We start from the raw sequence: 23,560 nt of genomic DNA, 5'->3' as shown, positions 1-23,560 counted from the left end.
CTGCTAGACAAAATAAACCTCCTGTGAAGAAATTATTTTCCAATGAAATACCCTGATAATGTGTATGAGAAATTATGTTAGCTGAACTCTCCAGATCATCTTTATTCTCAGACCCAAATGTCTATGAAAGGTCCAATCCCCAGCTAAAGTCTTTACTCTGTATAGATTATTTTGCAGCTGAACAAGTATTAGCCAACATGTAAGTGACAGTTTATCGAAAAGGAGCATATTCATGTTTGCAATCCAGCTTGAAAAATGGATTGTGAGTCAATGTGCACTGCAGTGGGAGTCAGGAAAAGAAAACATAAGGAGAGGAAAATGTTTAAAAGAAAACCAAGGTAAGAGAAGTCAGAGCAGAAAGACGAAATATAATACCCTAACTGTTGAACTGTAGTCCAAGAACTCAGAGCTTTTGTCCATTCTCTGACCACTTCTTATCCTAAACTGGTTGTTTTATGTTCATGAGTTATCTACTAGATATATAGATATAGATATAGGTATAGGTATAGGTATAGGTATAGATATAGATATATAGATACACACACACACATACACACTACTTAAGAGAGTATACATCAGAATAATCTTTCTAATGTCCTAAATAGAGATGTTTGGAGAAAAAAGTGCTCAACAATTTTTTTGTTAAAGAGATAATTACTCCATATTTTCAATATTCAAATAGAAAGTGGGTTTCCTGATGCCATCCTAAAATATTTTACCGTAACTCTCACTACACATTGCTAACCTTTATTTACTTTAAAAGATAAGCGTCTGTGCTATTCCAAATGGAAACTCCTAAGTCTACCTTAAATAAATGCTTTAGAAAAAGACTCAATTCTCTTCACTACTCTCAAAACATGATGCTTTATGAGAGAAGCAACATTAAAGCTTTCCTACTGTAACATTCTCAGAACTAACCAAGTGAGTAAACTGAATACTGTAATGGTGGTGAAGTACACAATGTATCGTGACAATGTCACAAATTACTCTGGACCCCTTGTATCTGCTGCTAAGGTTACAGAGGGAGAAAACTGTCATCCAAGAAGAAACATCAACTATAAAGAATGATAATGAAGATGGTAATGATGAGGACAAGAAATAAAATCTCTAACAGGCACTGGTCTTAAATGAAGCTCTAAACTAATTAAATGAAGGAGTGTGGCCTGCCACTGATTTGTACTGTATATTCTGGAAGATATTTTCAGTGGATTTAGAACAAAAATATATGTTATTGTAGAAAAAGCACAGATCTAGAGTTAAAAGGTGCTATTGTATCCTAATCATACCTCCATAACTAACCATACTTTAAATCAGTCTTTTAGCTTTGTGAACCCGTTTCCATTTCTCCCTGAAGTAATGGCTATAAAAATATTACAACACTATGTAACATAAAGAATATTTACCTTGGGGTGCCTGGGTGGCTCAGTTGGATAAGCGTACGACCTCAGCTCAGGTCATGATCTTGCAGTTCATGGGTTCGAGCCCCACATCAGGCTTTGTGCTGACAGCTCAGAGCCTGGAGCCTGCCTCAGATTCTGTGTTTCCTTCTCTCTCTGCCCCTCCCCTGCACATGCTCATGCCCATGCTCTGTCTCTCTCTCAAAAATAAATAAACATTAAAAAAATAAAAGAATATTTACTTTATGAAGTAATAGTATATTTAGAACATTTTGGAGGCACCCTGGGTGGTTCAGTCAGTGAAGCATCTGACTCTTGATTTCAGCTCAGGTCATGATCTCATGGTTCATGGGTTCAAGCTCCACATGGGGCTCTGTACTGACAGCGCACAGTCTACTTGGGATCCTCTCCCTCCCTCTCTCTGACCCTCCCACGTGCTCGCTCGCTCTCTCTCTCATCCTCTCTCTCTCTCTCAAAATAAATAAATAAACTTAAAAAAAAAATGTTTAAAGTAAAGGGAGAGGACCTTCCACTTCTGGCCAAGATGGAGTAACATGAAATAGACTTATAATCCCATCTAAAATAACCCCCACCCAAAGAATACATAAAAAAAACAATAGTTTCAAGCCACTGGACATCAAATGATGATGGACTAAAAGTGAGGAGTTGGGAGACAAACAGCTCTATGATTACCCCCATTGACTGCCTTGTTGGGAGTTTCTAGACCAACATATAGGAAAGAGGATTTAGGAAGAGCCCAACAGTTTCCCTGAGCTAAGGAGACAGAGCTGAGAGTCTCAGGAAACCAGAGCAGCCAGAATCCACAGGAAGAGAAGAGAACTTCAAAGATCAAGGTTCTTCAGATGTCCCCCTCAAATATTCAGCAGAGCACAATCAGTTCATGTGTGTGAGGAAACTACTAAAGTATATGTGTGTTGCTCCCACTAGCCAGACTGGAAAATTCAGAATTCATGGGGTACGAGATACTCAGGAAGGTCTGGCCTGAGTAATGGGAAATTAGCCTTAGACAGAACATGACTCCACACCCACCTAACAAATCATAAAAGCAAGACCACAAAAAGATCAAACTGCTTCCAAGTAACTTAACTGCATCCAGAATGTAGCTTAAAAATTTTTTATAACAATATAAAAATATTCAGTACCCAACAAGGTGAAATTCAAATATCTGCCACTTAACAATGATTACCAGGTACACAAAGAAGCAGGAAAGTACAGTCCATAATGAGGAGAGGAAAAGTCAATTAAAAACAACCCCAAACTGACAGAGATGTCAAAATTATAAATAAGAGTATTAAAACAGTTATTATAACTGTAATTCATATATTGAAAAAAGTTACATAGAGACAATGAGAATATTAAAAAAAAGACCCAATTCAAAATTGTGAACATGAAAATCATAATATCTGAGATGAAAAATACACTGATTGGGCTTAATAGCAGTTTGGATATTGCTAGAAAATATGAATGAACTTGAAGACATTGCAACAGAAACTACCTAATCAAAACACAGAGAGGAAAAAAATCCAAAAATAAAGCATCAATGAGCTATGAAACAATTTCAAGTGGCCTAATGTACATATAATTTGAGTCCAATAAAGAGAGAAGAGAGGAGAGAAAAGAAAGATTATTTGGAGAAATAATGGTGAGAAATGTTTTAATTTAATAAAAACTACAAAAATAAGCTTAATAAACCGCAACCACAAGAAACATAAAACTACACCAAGAAGCCTCATAAGCAAATGGCTCAAAACCAAATAAAGAGAAAATCTTTACAACAAGTAGTAAAAAAAACTTTTTAAATGTTAGTTATATACACAGATAGATACAAATGGCATCAGATTTCTTGTCAAAAACAATGCAAATGAGAAGACAATAAAGTATCATTTCTAAAGTACTGAAAGATACAAATGGTCAACGTAGAATTCTATACCAAAAATATCTTCCAAAGTCAAAAGCAAATAAAGACGTTTTCAGACATAAAGCTGAAAGAACAGCAGACCTTCACTACAAGAAATGTTAAAGCAAGTACTTTAGACAGAAAAAAAAAAAAATTATACCAGATAAAAATCCAGATCTATACAAAGGAATGAAGAGCAGCAAAAATGGTAATTACATAGGTAAATATATATGGTTTTTGTCTATTTAAATCTCCATAAAATACAACTATTAAATAATAGTGATATTTAAGGTTTATAATATACAAAAACGTAAATTACAAGACAAAAATCGCACAAAGGCCAGGAAGTAAAAAATGCAAGTAAAACATTTTACAATTTTTATATTTAATGTTAAATGGTAGGGGCACCCGAGTGGCTCAGTCAGTTAAGCATCCAACTTTGGCTCAGGTCATGATCTTTGATTGTTCAGAGTTTGAGCCCCGTGTCAGGCTCTATGCTGACAGCTCAGAGCCTGGAGCCTGTTTCAGATTGTCTCCCTCCTTCCCTCTCTCTCTCTCTCTGCCCCTCCCCGACTCACTCTCTCTCAAAAATAAACACTAAAAAAATTTTTTTAAATGTTAAATGGTAATAATACCACTTAAAGTTACACCGTGATAAGTTAAAGATCTATGTAAACTAGAAACTCTAAAATTGCCACTAAAATAACAAAAATTTAGCTTATAAGCCAATAAAGGAGATAAAGTGATATAATAAAAAAAAAAAGATTCCATTAATCTGAAAAACAGCAGAAAAAGGAAAAGAAGGAACAAAGAACCAATGAGACAAGGAGAAAAAAGAGCAGAAAGATGGACTCAAACCTAACCATGTCAACAAACACATTAAATGTAAGCGGTTTAAACACTACAGTTAAAAAGCAGGCCATGTTGTCTATAAAGAAACACACTTTAAATGTAAAGATGCAAAATGGGTGAAAAGTAAAAGGATGGAAAAATATACACCATGCTAATAATAGTAACCAAAAAATGCTAAAATGGCTACATTATTATAAACAAAGTAGATTTTCAAAGCAAAAGATATTATCAAGGATAAAGAGATCATTTCATGAGACAAGTAAAAACAAAAAAAAGTCAGTAAGAAATAACAATTCTAAAGGTTTATGTGCCTAATAAGAGAGATTCATAAAACATGAAGCAAAAACTAATATACAGATGCAAGGAGGAATAAAAAAAATCCACAATCACTGCCAGACTACTCAGGAAAAGAAAGAAAATTCATAAATTATAAATAACAGAAATAGGAGAGGGGATATCTTTTCAAATCCTACATATAGGATATTAAAAGAAAAATAAGAGAATATTAAACTTTTTGCCAATAACTTTGACACAAACTACCAAAGTCCACTCAAGATGAAATAATAATTAAAAAAGAAAAACATCTAAATAACCCTAATCTATTAAAACATCTAAATTTGCAGTTAAGACCCTTCCCATAGAGAAAACTCCAGGTCCACATACTTTCACTAGTGCATTAGATCAAACAACTAAGAAATAATATCATTCCTACACAAACCCTTCCAGAAAACACACACACACAAAAGGATAACATGCTAACTCCACCATTATACTGTTACAAAATTGAACAAAGAACATTAACAGAAATGAAAATTGTAGACCAAAATCCCTCATAAATGTAACAAACTCTTAACAAATTTTAGCAAATTATATCCAACAATCCAGAAGAAGAATAATTCATCATGACCAAGTGTGGTCTACCCTAGGATCACAAGGTTGTTTTAAAATTCAAAAATTCATGTACTTTGTCTTAAGAAAGTAAAGGAGAAAACTCATTTGTTAATTTCAAAAGATGCAGAAAAACCATGTGACCAAGTCTAACATCATAAAAAATTTCTCAACAAACTAGGAAGAGAAGGTAACTTCCTTAACATCCTCCTCATCTAAGAAGAACCTGCAGCTAACATCATACTTAATAAAGACTGAATGCTTTAACCCATGGTTGGGAACAGGCAAAGATGTCTACTCTAACTTCTTCAATTCAACATCATGCTCTAACTCCTTATCTGCGCAATAAGGTAAGAAAAATAAAATGCACTGTCTCAAAAGAAGTAAAATTGTCTTTATTCACAGATGACATTATTTTGGGCATACACTCTGAAGAAAGAAGGGATAAAAATTGGTAAGTAACCACCCATGTTAGAAAGTTAAAAAAAAAAAAAAAAAGCCTATTAAATCCAAAGAATGTAGAAGAGCTGACTTCAGTGAAGTTGGAAAAAATATGCACTAGAAAGGATACACAAAGACACAGTGGATTCATTAAAATAACTAATAAGGTTCATAAGCCCCTGATGAGACAAATCAAAAAAAAAGAAAGAAGATACAAATGATTAACATAAGAAATAAAAATGGTGACATCACTACAGATATTAAAGAAATTTAAAAGATAATATATTTTCCTAGGACAGCAAATTTAAAAGAACTGGAAAAATCACTGAATATGAATTAATGAAACAGACACAAGAAGAAACAGAAAATTTGAAGTGTCACATGACAATGAGAGAAATGAAACCCAGAATTTAAAAACTTCCCACCAAAAAAACCTCTAGATCTAAATCCAACCAATTCTGCTGCACATTTATGGAAGAGATAATGCCAATCTTATTCAAATTCTACCTGAAAATAGAAAAGGAGGAAAGATCCCTTAATCAACTTTTTGAAACTTGAGTAATGTAATACTTTATAAGGGCATCAGAAGAAAGGACAAGTTTCTTCTGGGAAAAAAATTATATATATATATATATATATATATATATATATATATATACATATACATATATATATATATATATACACACATACACTGCAACTATATATGACAATAATGCATCACAACAGATTAAATGGAAAAATTATATATTCATCTCAAGATAGAAAAAGCATGATAAAACCCAACATACACTGAAGATAAACACTTAGCAAAGGAATAATGGAGAGTTAATTTCTTAGACATTACCAGTAAGAAGCATATGGGAAATATCAGAATTATGAAAGCTTAGAAATTTTCCCTTTGGGAAAACACTGGGAATAGAAAAAGTATCCCATATGACTGTCCATAAAGTCCAACTAATCTACAAATAAAGTATTACAAATAATAGTTGCATTTAGTATGACTGCTTGATACAAGGTCAATATATAAAAATCATCTGCATTTCTGTGCCAGAGGCAAAGAAAACAAAATATCCAATACCAGTTACAAGAATATTTTTAAAATCCATATCTAGGAATAAATCTAAAGTATGTAAGACCTCTACACAGAAAACCCTAAGAGTTAACATAGCTGTATCAGACCTAAAAAAAAATAGGAATAGGGCTGAGTTGAGTATGTTAAATATACTGAATGAATGAATCCCACAAAGATACTAATTCTCCCCAAACTCATCTACAAATTCAATAAAATGGCAGTTGAAATCATAACAGGTTTTTGTAACAATTAACAAACTAGCTTTAAACTGACAACTGAGAAATTCAAAGAAACAAGCATAGCCATAACATGATTTAAGAATAAGGTGGAAAGACTTGATCTACTGAATACCAAGTTTTATTACAAAGCTACAGTAATTAAGGCACAAGGATACACAAGCAAATCAATGGGCACAAACAGTCCCAGGAACAAATCATATCAAAGAATATTTAATGGGGGCGCCTGGGTGGCTCAGTCAGTTAAGCGCTCAGGTCATGATCTCATGGTTTGTGAGGTTTGTGAGTTCAAACCCTGCATTGAGCTCTGCGCTGTCAGTGCCTGCCTGGGATTCTCTAAGAACATTATATTTATGCCAAAGATGGCACTGCAAAGCAGTGGGGAATGAATCGTCTCTTTAATAAATCATGCTGGACTAATATGGTATTCTATGGAGGGAAAAAACGAAACAGGACCCCTGTTTCCCTTTATACCCAGAACTGAATTCTAGGCAGATTGGAGATCTAAATAAAAAGGGGAAAACAAAAAATCTCCTAAGACAGAATGGCCTCGTGATATCAGGGTAACTTCTTAAACAGGACACAAAAATATTAATCATAAATGAAAAAAAAATGTTATATTAGATTCCACTGAAATGGAGAGTGCTGAATTTCAAAGATAGGCATGAAAGGCAAATAAATATTTACAATACATATAACAGAGGGCTCATATTAAGGTCACAGATCAACCCTTACAAGTCATGTTTTTAAAGACAACCTAATAGATACACAAGTTGGACGGGCACTTCACAAAAGAACATATAAATATGAGCAATAAACATACAAAAAAGTGTTGAACCTTAATGGAAACTGGGGAATGTAAATTAAACATAAGAGAGCCTACTATACACAAACCAAGATGGCTAAAGTGAAAAAGATGGAAAATATTCAGGGTTGGCCAGCATATCTCACCGGTGGTGTATGGGAGTTCTTGCCCCATATCCTAGCCAATGCAGCATTTTCCATCTTTTCCACATTAGCCATTTTGAGGGATCCGTATTAGTCACTCACTTAGGAAAACATGACAACATCTGCTAAAGCTGAAGATAAACGTATGCAGAAATCCCACTTTTAGTTATAGACACAACAGAAGTACTCACAAGGTACATTAAGATCCAAATGCAAGAATGTTCATGGGATTATTTATGAAAAACAAAAACTGGAAACAATTCAAATGTTTATTGATAGGAAAATGGAGAAACTGTGGTCTATTCATTCAACAGAATACACTACTCCAATAAAAATGAACAATGAAAATGAATAAACTTTAGTCAAATGCAACATCATCGATAAATCTCACAAAAGAAGCCAAATACAAAACGATACATAACTCCACGCCTGACTGAATTTATATAAAATTCAAAACACAGACAAAATTAAATAGTGTTTAGGGATTTAAACTTAGATGGGTATAACTATAAAGGAAAGAAAAGAAGGAATTTCCCAGAAGTCAAGATAGTAGTGACCTTTGGAAGGGGGCATACGATTGGGAGGGAACATACCAGCAACTTCTGGAGCACTGGCAAAGTTCGATTTCTTGTCCAACGCCATAGTTACAAGAGTGTTCGGCATGTAAAAGGACTCACTGAGCTAGATATTTCTGTTCTGTGCACTTTTCTGTACATATATTTCACACATACACAAGTATAAAGTTGTCCAACCAAAACTCTTCTGTAACACACAGTTATAATAGTTTATATCAAGTTTAATCAGAGGAAGGGCAACAAGAGGGGTGAATATGTAGGGTTGGAATAAAGGATGGGAGGGAGTTGAGAATGTGGGAGCTTTTCTTCCATAATGGCAAGCCAATTTAAACTGAAAAGCAGGCATATATTTAAAGACAGTAAATACTAAATAATAAGCTAAGAGAGAAAAAAGTACTTGTCCTAGGGAAGAGAAAAATTGTAGATAAAAAGTTGGAGGCCTATTGTTTATCTAACAAATCTTGTAGAACTATTCACGGACTCTTTAAACCCGAAAAAACAAAACAAAAACAAAACCTATGGAAAAAAGAAGACCCTGAAAGTCAGCATTTACAAGCAGAACCTTCAGCATCCCATCTCCTGCTCACTTCTTCACTTCTATCACATTCTGAGAGCCAGCATTAACGCTCGGCCTGAAGGGAAACTCTCAGCAGACCTGACCCCCAACTCTGGTTGCCTCATTTGCTACTCTTAAAATGAATATAAAAGGTAATAATGGAAAAGAAACGCAACATTCACTTCCACCTCCTACTGAAAAAGAAAGCTATAGACAAAAGTTAAAGTATATAATAATGTAAACAAAAAGAAAGGATTTCCACTTGTGGATTACAAGGCATGAGCCGCTGGTAAAGAGCAGAAGAGCTACAGTATGAAAATGTGAATTTCAACATTTCTAAATGTAGTTTAAAAATAGGTATCACTTATTAAACTCAGCACACACAATTAACACACTAGTGTTGTCAAGTTAAGGTGCCCCTAATGCATAAAAATTAGGTCAAAGACAGTACAATAAAATTATGTGAAATATGCTCATTTATCAATTTCTAAATAAACCTGATTTATTTTTAACTGACATCTTAATTATCCACATTTACATCTGGAATATAACAACTTTTCTCCCTTTTAACAATGTGAGACAAACAAAATGTTATGATTACACATTAGCTATGCCTCCTGAGTTCCTACAGCTGAAATGTCAGGTCAATTACTTAATAAGATTTAATTTTACCTTGTTTAATCTGTCCTTGCACAATATTACTGGAAGTTGGAGGGGAACCCCTTGCCTTAGAAAGGTCTGGGGTGCTTGGTCGAGGTGGCCTTTAAAAAGAAGAAGAAAATATATATATACTTTCATATTTTCATAAATCTGAAACCATTTAAAATATTAAACTTCCTAGTCCCAAATGAATTGCAAAACACATACAGAACATTTTCAATTTACTTTTGAAAAACCAATGGTTTTTCCTGCGTCGTACCTATTAACATTTTCCTTTTCAAATTTCAATATATTAAATGATTAGCAAATATCAAGTAAAAGTCTGACAACTACAATCTGTGCTTTATGCTAGTTTAAGGAATATTTATGAATAGCTTAATGTGCTACCACTGACAAATAAATATCGTAATTAGTCCTTCACTCTTCAATATTAGCATGCTGAGATTTCAGCCCTTCCTCTATCACTGGTCAAACGAATTCATGGAACAATACTTTGAGTTTAGAAGAATTCATCCTTAAAATCTGAAAAAGGAAGTAAGGCATGAGAAATCTTGGACTCCAGAGGCCATGTGTCTCATTTTGAATTCTAGCTCTACCACTTAACTACTTGTGTGACCTTGGACACATTACTTGACCTGAGTCTCAGTTTTCTTATCTGCAGTAAAAGGATAATAAAAGTACCTACCTTACAGGGTTAAGAGCATTAATGAGATAGTGTCTATAAAGTACTTGCAACAGAACCAGTTACAAGGTAAGTACTACTTAAGGATTTGATTTTTTAAAATTTCTCAATATTATCAACTCTCAATAAAGTATAATAAAACCAGTTTCAAAAGCTATCTTCATGATTTCTGGAAAGTAGGTAATAGCAAATCAGGTTAGGCATTCCTGAAATACTAAAATAATACTCTCCTACAATTAAAAGCTGTTTTCTCTTTTCCAATTGAAAAATTCTGACTATACTTCTCACAAAATTCTGAAGCCAATTACCGAACACCTATCTTTCATATGTCACAAAGAGAAGAAGCATTTCAATCAAATACACATTTTGAATTAAATATCAATGCAAGCTCTAGGTAGCTACAACCTCAAGATTATATTCACCAAAGACCTAGTCTATAATTCATTTATTAAAGCTGAACTGATACCTACTCCCTTGTTCCAAAATTGTTTTGGAATAGCTACATTGTTTCTGAGTGAAGGTTAAACTGTGCGATTTTGTCATGCTTTAAATCATGCGTATTGTGTTTTAAAATTTAAAAGGGAAACACTGAGATAATACAATAATGTTAAGGTGGGCAGAGCCAAAAAAATAAAAAACAGCGAGAAAAATAAAACAGGGTTTTTGTTTTGTTCGTTTTTTTGAAATGTGATAATAAAATCAGACTATCATGGTCACACCTGGTAGGACCCTTCTTCATATGATCACCAATAAACGTTGCGTTGGTCATACTCATTAACGTATTTGCCAAAGATATGATAGACAGTAGATGCTGGGTGGTGACGGCTCGGGACACTCCGTAAGTTCCCTTTCCTGCGCCCTCGGCTGCTGGCAGCTTCCTTCCTACTTCCGCTTTCCCGTGTGATAGTTTACGAGCAGGCTGATTATAACCAGGAAGCATCAATGACATATGACCTCCTCGAGACAGGAGACCAAAAGATACTGTGCAATGGGGTTTCAGCATTCCAAGGCGATCAAGACAAACTTCATCCAGAACTTCATTTAAACCCCAGGCGTGAAGACAGGACATGAACAATTTTGCAGTGTCCATTGTTAAATTATATTCTAATAGGGTCAATGGCTTAGATTTGCTGGCCCGGTATTCTGGATCGCTTTCTTCCCTCCTCTGCCTCATTATCTCCTCATCCTCCTCTTCATCATCAAGGAGATGTTCCTTTATGTTCTCTTTGATGGTTTCTTTCACTTGTTGGAAGAGAACCGCTGCTCGTTTTCCAGTTAGAAAAGAGCCCCCTTTGTCTGAACTGCCAGATGCTTTTTGCAAATTCTCTGGGGAAATAAGCGCGGTATTCGGCCTAGAGGCTTCTTCAGTCAAGAGTTGAATAATCAACGCTTCCACATCAAAGAAAAGCACATGTATGTCCGGATCTGTTAGGTTTGTCTTTATTGCTTGAACCATCAGGGAGTTATGGGAATATTTAGGTAAATTCCCCTGCAATAAACATTTTAAAAAAATGGTTATAATATAAAACGTTTAATTTCATACATCCATTAATGAATAATAAATAGTGGAATCTGAATGCTTATCAAGCTGTCTTTTTAGGTACGTCTATCATTAAAAGCAACACACGAACTTTGCCAATCGGCAGTATGTAAAAGATATGAATTTATATGAGAACTTTATGCTGAAATAATTAGAAAACTGTCCATTTTTAAAACAAGAAAATTTTGTTATTAAGCAGGGAGTTTTTTTACTCAAAGAACAGACTAAAAATAGTTTCAATAACTTCTGTGCAAAGTCTGTCTCTGGGAATGAACTACTGGTCTACCTGACAGAAGAGGCCACTTGTCACTCATGGCAACTCATCCCTTTAAGTTGCTGTACCATCAAATTCCACCTTCTTCTACTTTACCTTCACTCTCTCCCTGTTCACAGATTCTTTTCCCTCAACAGACAACGGGCTCAAGTCTACCCAGACTCTAACAAAAAGTGCTATCCTTTGACCATGCCCCTCTCTTCTACTGATGTCTCTCCCCCCTACAGCCCCTATTTCCAAATACATGGAAAGGAGCAGGGTAATCCAAGGCAACTCTCAGTCCCACTCCTCCTCGAGCTCTTTGGAGTATCTGACATTGTTATTTTTGCTGGGTGAGTGACAAAGCATAAATCACAAAAATAAAAAGCTCTCCCAGCTTCCTGGAGAACACCTTCCCGGTGAGCCTTCTAATTCTGACCACCCTTCTCAGTCAGCTGCCTTGAAAACTCACCCTTCCTTCCACTTTAGGACTAACACTTGTATGCGGATGGCTCCCTAATTTCTATCAGCAGCCAGACCAGCCTCCTGGAGTTTTAATCCTCTAATCACACTGCTTGTATCTAGATGTTCCATAGCACCTCATCTTAATATGTGATGACCAGCCTGCCACTGCAGTACCAGACCATCAGTGGAGAATCATTCCCCTTCCATTGTGTCCCCACATCCAGACCCTTATTTTCTCCTCTCAGCAGGGTTCACTGCCCCTAGTCTCTCCTTATTCCAGTCCACCTCCCTGGAGGCACAAGACTTCTTTCTGATGCACAGATCCAATCACATCACTCTTCAGTCAAAAAGCTGCCACTATTATGGATTATGAAGAGAAATGGAAAATACAGATTAAAAACTAACTCAAAATACAGATGAATAGATTTGATCTCAAGATGAGAGAGGGCTTTCTAAACATACTTAAACTTAAAATTCACTACTGTAAAAGCAAGAGGCAAGAAACAGGAAAATGTGCCAAAAATAAGACTGATAGAGTTACATTCTATACAAATATTTCTTAAAATCAGCAAGAAAAATACTAATGCCCAAATAAAAGGGGAATACCGTAAAGATCAAGGACACCTCCCAGTAAAAGAAACAAAGAATCAATAAATATAGGGAAAAACCAGCTCAAACTAGTTGTCAGGGAAATAACCGTTAAAATTCAGCAAGTGGTGCTGGGAAAACTGGACAGCGACACGCAGAAGAATGAACCTGGACCACTTTCTTACACCAGACACAAAAAGAAACTCAAAATGGATATAAGATACCATTTATAAAATCAGCACACAGTAAACACTAAAAACTACTTAACTTAGCTACGAGTATAGTGTAAGTCAAACCCACATACTGCAGGCATGAATTTAAACAGGAAACTTCTAGAAGAGCAATGTGGCAAAATACACTGCAAGCCCTTAGACTGTTTGATCCAGTGCAGTTATTTCTAGAACCTGATCTTACATAGTCAGAAATACAGACAGGGATTGATGTACAAAGATGCTCAGTGAAATGGTAGCCATTATTTTAAATTGAAACCTAAGTAATCTAACAATAAGGAAACAGGTAAATAATTTAAGGGTAGCCATATAACAGAATAAATACTGCAATCACTACAAATCATGCTTTCTGGGCACATTTAACCACATGACAAAATTTCCTGTTCCAATTTTAAGTGAGATAAAATTATACACACACATACACACACACACAGTATGGTTCTGATTTCATTTTTTTTAATTTATTTATTTTCAGAGACACATGAATGAGAAAGGGACAGAGGGAGAGACACAGAGAATCTCAAGCAGACTCCAGGCTCAGCACGGAACCTGACAGGGGGCTCAATACTACCACCCTGGGATCGTGACCTGAGCTGAAATCAAGAGTCAGACGCTCCAACGACTGAGCCACCCAGGCACCCCTGATTTCATTTCTTTAAATGCTTAAATATGTATTTGAGCATGGTGAAAAACACTGGGAAGAAATACATGAAAGTGTTAGTAATAACATTTTGTGATGGAATTACAGAATATCTTTTCTTTACATTTCTCTGTATTTGTTACAAGGTATATAGCCAATATATAGGATGTTCATAATTAGAAAATAAAACTCTAGGAGGAAATACAAAATCTTTCAGCACAATATTCAAGGCCCATTACAGTTTGACACTGAGTACTTTTCCAGCTTTGACAAATCAGCTCCAGCACCATAACCACGGTCCCTCCCCCATTATTCCCATTATTCCTTTTATTTATTCCTTTACCCAAAATATTCTTCTTTGTTCTATTCTAACCCCTGTTCTTCCACCAAGCCCCGAATTCTCCCAAGGAAAGTTACTTCGCAATGAATTCAGTTCCCATGACACTTTATATCTACTATACGTCATTAATGTGTACGTCTTGGCTATATTGCTGTAATTATTTTATATATTTACACTTTCCTGTATTCTATGGGAACTATGTTTTACTCATCTTATGTAACCTGATCAGAGTACCTAGCAGAATGAACAAAGAACATTATAAAAAGTTGACAAAATTATTTTAAATTGTTAATCTACTCTTCTATCATAAAATTGTAACAAATCCCCTTTAACTGGTCTCTCTTCTTTCTCCATCCTTCTCCCATCTATGTTTCTTTCTAGCTGAAGGGGCTTCGATAGAGTTTTATAACCCAAGGATACAATCTTTGCAAAGCAAAAACTTCTCTGCAAAGCATAAAGTGTCCTCCAAAATATACTACTGCTCCTCCAATGTCATCTCTAACCACAACCCCTGTATCTTTTACCACAACCCAATTAAACCACTTGAACCTTCCAGAACCATGCACTTTCGAGCGTTTGTACCTCTGCACCGTTCATGCCAGGATGATGCTCTTTTCTCATTCTCCTCACAGCCCCTCAAGTCCTACTTTAGCCATCCTTCAAGCAGCATTTCCCAGATGCTAACTAGAACTACTGTGGTGATCATTTCACAATATATACAAATATCGAATCATCACATTGTAAACCTGAAACTAATGTATGTCAATTATACCTCCATTAAAAAAAAATCTCAAAAAGTCTCAAGTGGCTGCTCTTCCAAAAATTATTTCCATAGTCATTACTAATTCTGCCTCCTTTGTTTAAACCTCTGTTCTGAACTGAATAATGTTCAAAGGAAGGTAGAAAATAAACATTATTTCTACATTGCACCCTAAGAACCTACAGAGCATAAGTAATATAAATTTATATTATACAAAAGATGAATTTAAAAAATCAAGACTGTCTCAGTTTCAATCCTGTATTTAATTCACTCATTATGCATTTGCCTATGTTTGTGCAAGACCCTGGACATACAAAAACGAATGAGATGATTTTGTAGTGATGAAACTCACACCTCACAGTTAGACCATGGCATGTAAAGCCGCTATGACAACGTAGTAAGAATGGTGCCATAAAGAAAGGGGACTGCAAGGTACGAAAAGGGACAACAGAGGAAGTACCAACTCTACCTGGGGTGCCCAGAGACAGCCTCTCTGAAGGGGTGACTTGAGCTACATGAAAGAACAGAAAGATGGCAAAATGTGACAAAGGGCCAAGGCAGGGCACATCACAGGATGGATACTGATGAAGTCCCAGATGACCAAGCATGAAGAAGGCACAGGATGGTTCACTTAGAGCTCAGAGGCCCACACTGAGGCTGCCGAACTTTGTCTTGCAGGCTCGGGAGTCATTAGAGCAGTGCTTTTCTCAGAATCATCACGGTTGCTTATTGAAATGCAGGTTCCTAGGACTGCTACCAGGCCTACTGAATTAGTATGAATAGACCAGAATGGATCGGAACCTGCCTAATGAGAACCCCAGACAACTTGATGCAGTATAGTTTGAGAACTATCATCTAAAGCCCTTAAAAGAGTAGAATAACATGACCAAATTTAATTTTATAAATGTTCATCCACCAGCAATGTTGGCTAAAAAGAAGCAAGACCGGAGTCATGAATATGAACTGGGAGGAAGCAGAAGCCAAGCAGATGAGGGAACATAAAAGTATGCAACAATACCGAGAATGCAGCAGGTGGGATGGGTTGAAGAATGTGCACATTACCCTCTTACTCCTAACGCCGCTGTACCTGGTATTTGTTTTTCAAACGCTGAGTGTCATGTCAAACACGACGCTTAATGCTTTGTACCTACTGACATTAATTTGAATGATGCATAAAGTTATTTATAATACATTATACCTGATATATTATTGATAGGAAAATTATTATTAATATTGATAGCTACCATATACTAAGTTGTCGCTTATGGCCCAGGCACTAGGCTAGGCATTAGGTTCATTCTATCAGGGAAAAAGGTAAAATATCATCTTATATTAACATGAGTTAGACAGACATGACACGATATATGAGGGAATAGGTAATAACAACATCAGGCACCAAGAGCCCCCCACAGTACATTAGTAAATACTGTCTTTCCAGTAAAGATCTATAAAGTTCAAAATACAAAATAGGAGAAAGAGAGATCATTACTACCAAAGAATATAAAACCAAACATGTTTGCTAAGGAAATTAGTGAGGCAGCAAGAGTGGCTTGAAGAAAAAAGAAGGCAAGAGTGAGGACACGAGATCGGCTTTTAAGTTCTCTCCTCTGATGTCAACCACCTATGTGCCCCTTTCAGCACCCTGAGATCCGCCCTGGGATCTCCAGTGAAAGGTTTTCTAATGTCTGGTACCATGATATCTGGATGTGATTTTGTGCATCTCCTCTTATCACAACCTCTCAGTGCTGCTGATTGTGTCATTGTCACAAAAACTGTACCTAAGAGCAATCCACAGTCAGAAGAAGAGGGTAAAAGAAAAGAAGGAGGTAATAATAAAAGCAGAGGAGAACAGAGGGAGATGGAAGGAACGAAGGAGAAAATGACTCATCCCCTAAGTCCTGCATATGACCTGTAATACCTGACATTGGATTTTAAGGACTTAAAGGCTTATTACAATAAAATATAGATATCCAGCAAAGTTGCGAGGGTAAGACTAAGCTGAGTGCATGGAGACAGCAGAGCTGATCACAGATATGTCAGATATTCTAATATGTCACACTAAGATAAGCTGAAGGAAAATGAAGAGAAACATCTATCCAACTCCAAGGGTCCCTTGGCTTAATCCTAAAATGTACATGGCTAGAGCAAAGTAATTCATTCCAATCATCTTACAGTCTTAGCCATTTCCCACACTGGCTACCTAATCCTGGAAATTCTTTAACAGGAACGTTAGTACACTTGCTCTGCCTGCCACCTTTATTAAGAACATTTGAAATGTGTGCTCGCAAATTCCCTTTTGTATCAACACGGCAGAAGATAAAATTCAACAAATATTTGTGGAGTTTCTATCATATGCAAGGTGCTTGAAAGAACATAAAGCCTTTGTACTCAAGGCAATAATTTCAAAACTTACCTGGAAAAGGGCAACAAGAAAAGCTAAGTTATAAAGTATATACAAATAAAATGGTCCCAAAGCTGCTAGTAAAACTCAGTGGTAAATGCAAAATACATACACACAACATACTTATTAAAAACCTAGTAAAACATATATTTGACATTTTCATTGTAAGTGGTAAGCCTATTACAATGTTATGTTTTCTGTACAGGGGAAAATACACATTTAGCCATTTCAAGTATTAAATAAAGAAATTGACTTAAAATATTACAGAACCACAGCAATAGGAAAAAATTATTGGACTGCTTGCTCATCACTGAAAGTGAACCTGTGGCAATTACATTAAGAGTAGCAGGTAAAACTGTATCTCAAGTGAAAAACTCAAGGAAAATGACAGAACTATGAGCAGGAGATTGATCCTTATTCGAGCCTGGGTCATTTTCAGTACATGAGCACATATGCACATCATGAGCAGCCCCCCACCCCCTCACCCCTGCCCCCCACAACAAGAAAACAACTTATAATCCGCAGAGGAGAAAACGTGGGTGTATTCTTGTTATCTAACATTGTCATCATTATAGATTTGAATATATGCTAGGTTAAATCACGTCCGCTGAAACATTTGGTAGCTTTGTCCCCTAAAACCAACGTTACAGTGATATTTTGAGCATCTGTCCTTTTATCCAGAAATTCAGAACACTGGCAATAACTTTACCCTTGCACCATTCATTCACTTCAATGGCTCTGATTTAAAAACTTACTTATTTCTGAACCATTTTTTAACATCATAGTTTTCAGGACTATTTCTAAAGTTACCTAGTAAAACAATTTATTATTTTTCCTGAAAAAACATGGGTCCAATCTATATTACAAAATAGTCCAAATTTATACCTAAATGTAAAGTTGATCAATGCCAGCTGATTTTGATGCTAATGTGCAGAGCAAAAGAATACATGTTTTAAAAAAAAAAAAATCTGAATCCACTTTGAAATCAGAGATTGAGGATACCAGGACTCGGAAATGTTATATAACATATTCACATACATGTTTGTATAAATATCAATACTGAGTCCTAACACAGAACATAGGAAAAATATGTATTTGGCAAATAGTAATATAATATTTTACAAAATAATTATGTCATTTCCAATGCATGTTCTAAATAATTTTTAATTCCCTAACTATAATATAAAGAATTGGTTTGTTACCTAAGAATGTTTTGGTAGGAAAAATTAAAAAATAAAAATTTTAGGAGCACCTGGGTGGCTCAGGCGGTTGAGTATCCAACTCTTGATTTTGGATGGGGTCATGATCTCAGGGTTCAGAGGCTCAAGCCCCATGTCGGCACTGACAGCATGGGATTCTCTCTCTCTGTCCCCTTCTCGAAATAAATAACTTTAAAAAAATTATTCTTGATTATGGATAGGATATTCTATTGAATAAAGAATGTTAAAATAACTTCTGAAAACTCTGAGGCATAATGTTAAATGCAAAAGAGTCAATGAATAAAAACACACTGATACCTAAACGTGCTTTAAAAATGTTCTAAAATTAGGGCGCCTGGGTGGCTCAGTCGGTTGAGCATCCAACTTCGGCTCAGGTCATGATCTCGCGGTTCGTGGGTTCAAGCCTCGCGTCTGGCTTTGTGCTGACAGCTCAGAGCCCAGAGCCTGCTTCGGATTCTGTGCCTCCCTCTCTCTGTCCCTCCTCACTCGCACTCTCTCTCTCTCTCTCAAAAATAAACAAACATTAAAAAAAAAAGTTCTAAAATTAGCTGAGGGAGAATCCCATTATCGCCTATAAACATATATGGTTTTAATGTCAACGATTTTAATTACAGTTGACCCTTGAACAAAATGGGGGTGAGGGGCACTGAGCCCCTCCTCCCTGCACGCAGTAGAAAATCTAAGTGTAACTTCTGACTCCCCCAAAACTTAACTGCTAATAGCCTATTGTTGACCATTACTGACAATGTAAACAGTCGATTAACACATACTGTAGGTTATGTGTATCATATAGTGTATTCTTACAATAAAGCTAGAAAAAAATCATAGGAGAAAATACATTTACAGTACTATACTGTATGTACTGAAAAAAAAATCCACGTATAAATGCACACACAGCTCAAACGTGTGCTGCTCAAGGGTCGACTGCATTAGGAAAAAGGTAGCAAGGGAGGGAGGGAGGAAGTGGAAAGGATTAAGAAAATGTGTTAAGCCTGAAATGGGTATTTGGTGCCCTCTGCTGTCGGATTGCTGTTACTTAATACTAACAGGGAACAGAATCCAGCCCTTTAAGTTTCAATTAAGGAATACACTATCTTAAATATTTGGTTTCGGATAGGAGATTTTATGACAAGGTATGGATACAGTACACTCAGCTTATGTCATTTCACGGCCCTCTATGTGTTTTCATTAACAAGCATATTAAGAAGCTTAAATCAAAAGGGATATTTAACCTGAGAGGTTTTAAGGTTTGATACTATACAGTAATTTATTTCACAAGACATAAATAAATGTAAATCACTCAAAAGTATAAGTATTAAATATAAACACTTAGGTCATGCCTTTTATAGAGAAAATGCCTTCTAAAGGTATTTCTACAGGCCACATTTTAACTGGATAATGTTTGGGTAACAATAATATCCAAATGGTATTAATATATTAGGAGATTAGAAGATTGACACATGATGGTTCCACAACACCAGCATAAAAGACATCGAGTTGTAACTGTTCCCAAAGGGTCAAGTCACCAAAGTCACAAGACCAAGAGCCCTGGGCACTAGGGCACCCCAGTCCCCCATTAGACAAACCTTTACATGAATCACTTCATGCCCCTTGTATTGATTCTTCTGTCTTCTAAATAAAAGAGAGATTTCACAAACAGCAAACAGGTAACAAAACAGTAACCCTTTCACTGGTAAAATGGGGATAATAAAACCCAGCTCATTTTATCTCAAATGAATGTTAAAGACATGCGTGAAAAGTCTCAACCAATTAAAGTAACTGTTAAAAAGGGAGAAAAAAAAAACTATTTAAAAAAGAAAAAGTGCTCCGGATCTAACATGTCCTCCTGGGTATTCCCAACCCTTAACACAGTTGTGAATGAACAGAAATGAGAGGATATTCTGGGAGGCCGAATTGACGAGAAAAAAAGCGAAGACTAATAATGGCAAATGAACAGGAGACAAGAAAACCGCTTTAATCCACCCAGGGTCACAGTGGTGAGCAATCTCAAATTTCAGAAATACTCACACTCAAGTAGATTCTAACCTAGGAGAGTCTTTTTTTTTTTTTTTTAATTTTTTTTTTCAACGTTTTATTTTTATTTTTGGGACAGAGAGAGACAGAGCACGAACGGGGGAGGGGCAGAGAGGGAGGGAGACACAGAATTGGAAACAGGCTCCAGGCTCTGAGCCATCAGCCCAGAGCCCGACGCGGGGCTCGAACTCACGGACCGCGAGATCGTGACCTGGCTGAAGTCGGACGCTTAACCGACTGCGCCACCCAGGCGCCCCTAACCTAGGAGAGTCTTAACCCTCTTCTCCCATCGCTGCAGGGCTCGGCACGCGACTCCCACGCTCTGCCCGGTCAGCCGCACGCAGTGTTTCCTCTGCTGGGGATTTCTTCCCACTCTGCCTCCCGACACCAAGCCTCTACACGAGTGACTCTCTTCAGAGAAGACGGTCTTCCCACAGCTCCCCAGGCCAGTCCTCTCCTGAGGACGCCCTCCCACTTGGTTCACACCTTAGGTAACAGAGTGTTCATGGTGATGAGCTGCGCACTTGTCTCCCTCATCAGAGCAGGAACTCGACAGGAGGCCCTGATGGGTGTGGACGTGATTCATGAACTCTCCAGCCGTTCTAGCTCGGGGCCCAGCTTACAGTACACACTCAAGGTGTGCTGAATGAATGAAATCAATCATTCAATCAAGACTGTTAAACTAGTGTGTGAATACCTACTGGGATAAACGTGTTAAAACATGTTGCCCAGTTGACTTCATTACCATCTTATTACCTCCACTTTAAAGCTAAAAACAAATGGAAGCTAGGAGGTCGGCCAGTCAGTCACACAGGTCACACAGCTGTCAACGGTTAAGACCGAGGAAGAAGTCAGGGTCCCCTGGTATCTGCCAGACATTTACTTGGCGAATATCAAGAGCTTCTCAGCATTAGTTCGGCAGAGATTCTACAGATGGGGTGGGGGGGGGGTGGGGGGGGTGGCGTGAGTCCACTACATATTAATCAACCTTAAATTCTGGGCTATTCAGTGATTCAAGTGAAGAGTTTGCTGGAAACACAAAGAGGAGTATCGAATGGCCCTTTGAGGAGCTCTCGGGGTGACAGAGCAGCAGCCTTGGGCCAGAAGTGACATACTCTTCATCCTCAAGGCAGCGTCTGGAGGCATCACCGTGAGTCACCACTGGGAGAGGGTGCTAATGGCAACTAGTGGGTAGAGGCTGGGGACGCTGCTTAAACATACCACATTGTACAACACAGCCCCGGAACGAAGAATTACCCAGCCCCAGATGTCAACAGTGTTGAAGTTAAACAAACCCTGATACACGGAAACAGACATGGAAGCAAATATATCTCCTTGTTTTCATGTATTGGTACAAAAGAATTAGTACTGAGAAAGAGACATAAACACGAGTGGCAGAGGACCAGAGAAGACACAAGTGACTGCTAGACTCAGCAGCATTCCTGAAAACTTCAGGAGCCTCTGTGGGGACGGTGGTCACAGAACCGGGGCTCAGGAGAGCTCTGGGAGTGAGCCGGGTGAGTGGGAGCCAGCCGGGGAAAGGTGGGGTAAGCGGGTGAGGGAGGCACGGGCATCCCAGGCCCACCAACTAGCAAGTACCACGTTTACCAAAATACAGACCGGGGAACACCAAGTCACGTTACACCGTGGACAACTAAAATCCTGATTTACGCCGCAAATCCCCTCCTTTTGTCTTTGCCTTTCTTTTTTCTACCTCTTTCCTTCATAGCCATCCACTGCCCTGAGACAACATCACCTTCACCACGGCTGACTGCTGCCGGGTGGGAGTGTGAGTACAAAAAAATAGGTATTTTCACGCAAACTAAGACAGAGATGTGTGAAGGACCACGGAAAGGTCTCTGGATACACTTTGTCTGTTCCAGGCTACCGAGAGCACAGTATAGAACTCCAGCCACAAGCACTACAAGCCAACTGCACTTTCTATCCTTGGACATCGCAATAAACTGCCTCCCTGAAATTAATATTTTCCCATCCAAGGCTAATGTTAGGTTCCACACCACAGCATAGAAGTCATCTTATGAATGTCATACCTGAAAGTTTTTTTTAAATTTTAAAATCACTGTCACTGGCTCAAAGCCCTGCTTGCCATCCCTCATTCTGGGAGATTTCACCACCCGTGTAGGTCAGTGATTTTGAACTTATGGTCTGCAACCCCGCATGGGCAAGGGGCCTCCTAATGGATATAAAAGGATTAAAAGTCGGAGGGCAAATGACACGATGTTAAACACGGAGTCACTTAGTAATAAAGGGAGTTAACTGTGGTTATATGTGCTAATTATGCTACAGTGCTATTTTTATTTTTTTGCTATTTATAATTTGAAGTTCCTATAGGACTACAGCATTCTAGAGCGTCAGTACTGAATTTAAATGTCACACAACCATGAAATATAGAGCATTGGTACAAACATTCTACTGCATACAAACCTACGAGTTTCCCAAAAAAGAGAGGTTTTGATATCAGCACATCATCAGTGCTGGTTTTCAACTGCTGCCATTCTCGCTTTTAAATAAGTTCCCCTTAGTTTCATCACTTTGTTTTGCATTTTTTATTTGCATCAACAATGTTTTTGCACTGTTACTTTCCAAGGACAAGAATAAGACAGGTTTGTGGCTTACTGTTAAATCAGACACTCCGATCCCTATTCCCCAACTAGCCTGCCGGATGGCACCACCCCGTCTTCTCAGAGTTCTGACCCCGTGAAAAGCAGGAGGTACTGGGACAGTGGGCTTCGGGGTCTTCTGTGCCAAAGATGGAGAACACGCTGCCCTCCCAACTCCTTGGCTGTTTTGACTCCAGTCCCCTTCAGCGGAATGTGTCCTCACCTCAGGAATCTTGCCCA

General features: G+C 37.4%; 1 protein-coding gene across 5 annotated transcripts in view; it reads right to left on the bottom strand.

The window, feature by feature from the left end:
* The window catches only part of WDR7 (WD repeat domain 7), a 353,231-nt gene that overhangs the window by 240,813 nt on the left and 88,858 nt on the right, over nt 1–23,560 (bottom strand). For all 5 annotated transcript variants that reach the window (XM_086683081.1, XM_086683085.1, XM_086683084.1 and 2 more), the window contains 2 exons: nt 10,948–11,717; nt 9,559–9,647 (listed from right to left, as the gene is read on the bottom strand). In XM_086683081.1, the coding sequence (XP_086539207.1) occupies nt 9,559–9,647; nt 10,948–11,717 (859 nt within the window). The remainder of the gene's footprint in view (nt 1–9,558; nt 9,648–10,947; nt 11,718–23,560) is intronic.

This window comes from Puma concolor, chromosome D3, assembly GCF_028749965.1.
Source record: "Puma concolor isolate L17-30 chromosome D3, mPumCon1.1.hap2, whole genome shotgun sequence".
In the NCBI taxonomy this organism is placed as follows: domain Eukaryota; kingdom Metazoa; phylum Chordata; class Mammalia; order Carnivora; family Felidae; genus Puma; species Puma concolor.
Note: the sequence above shows the minus strand (reverse complement) of the source record. Positions and strands in the feature narration are given on the sequence as shown.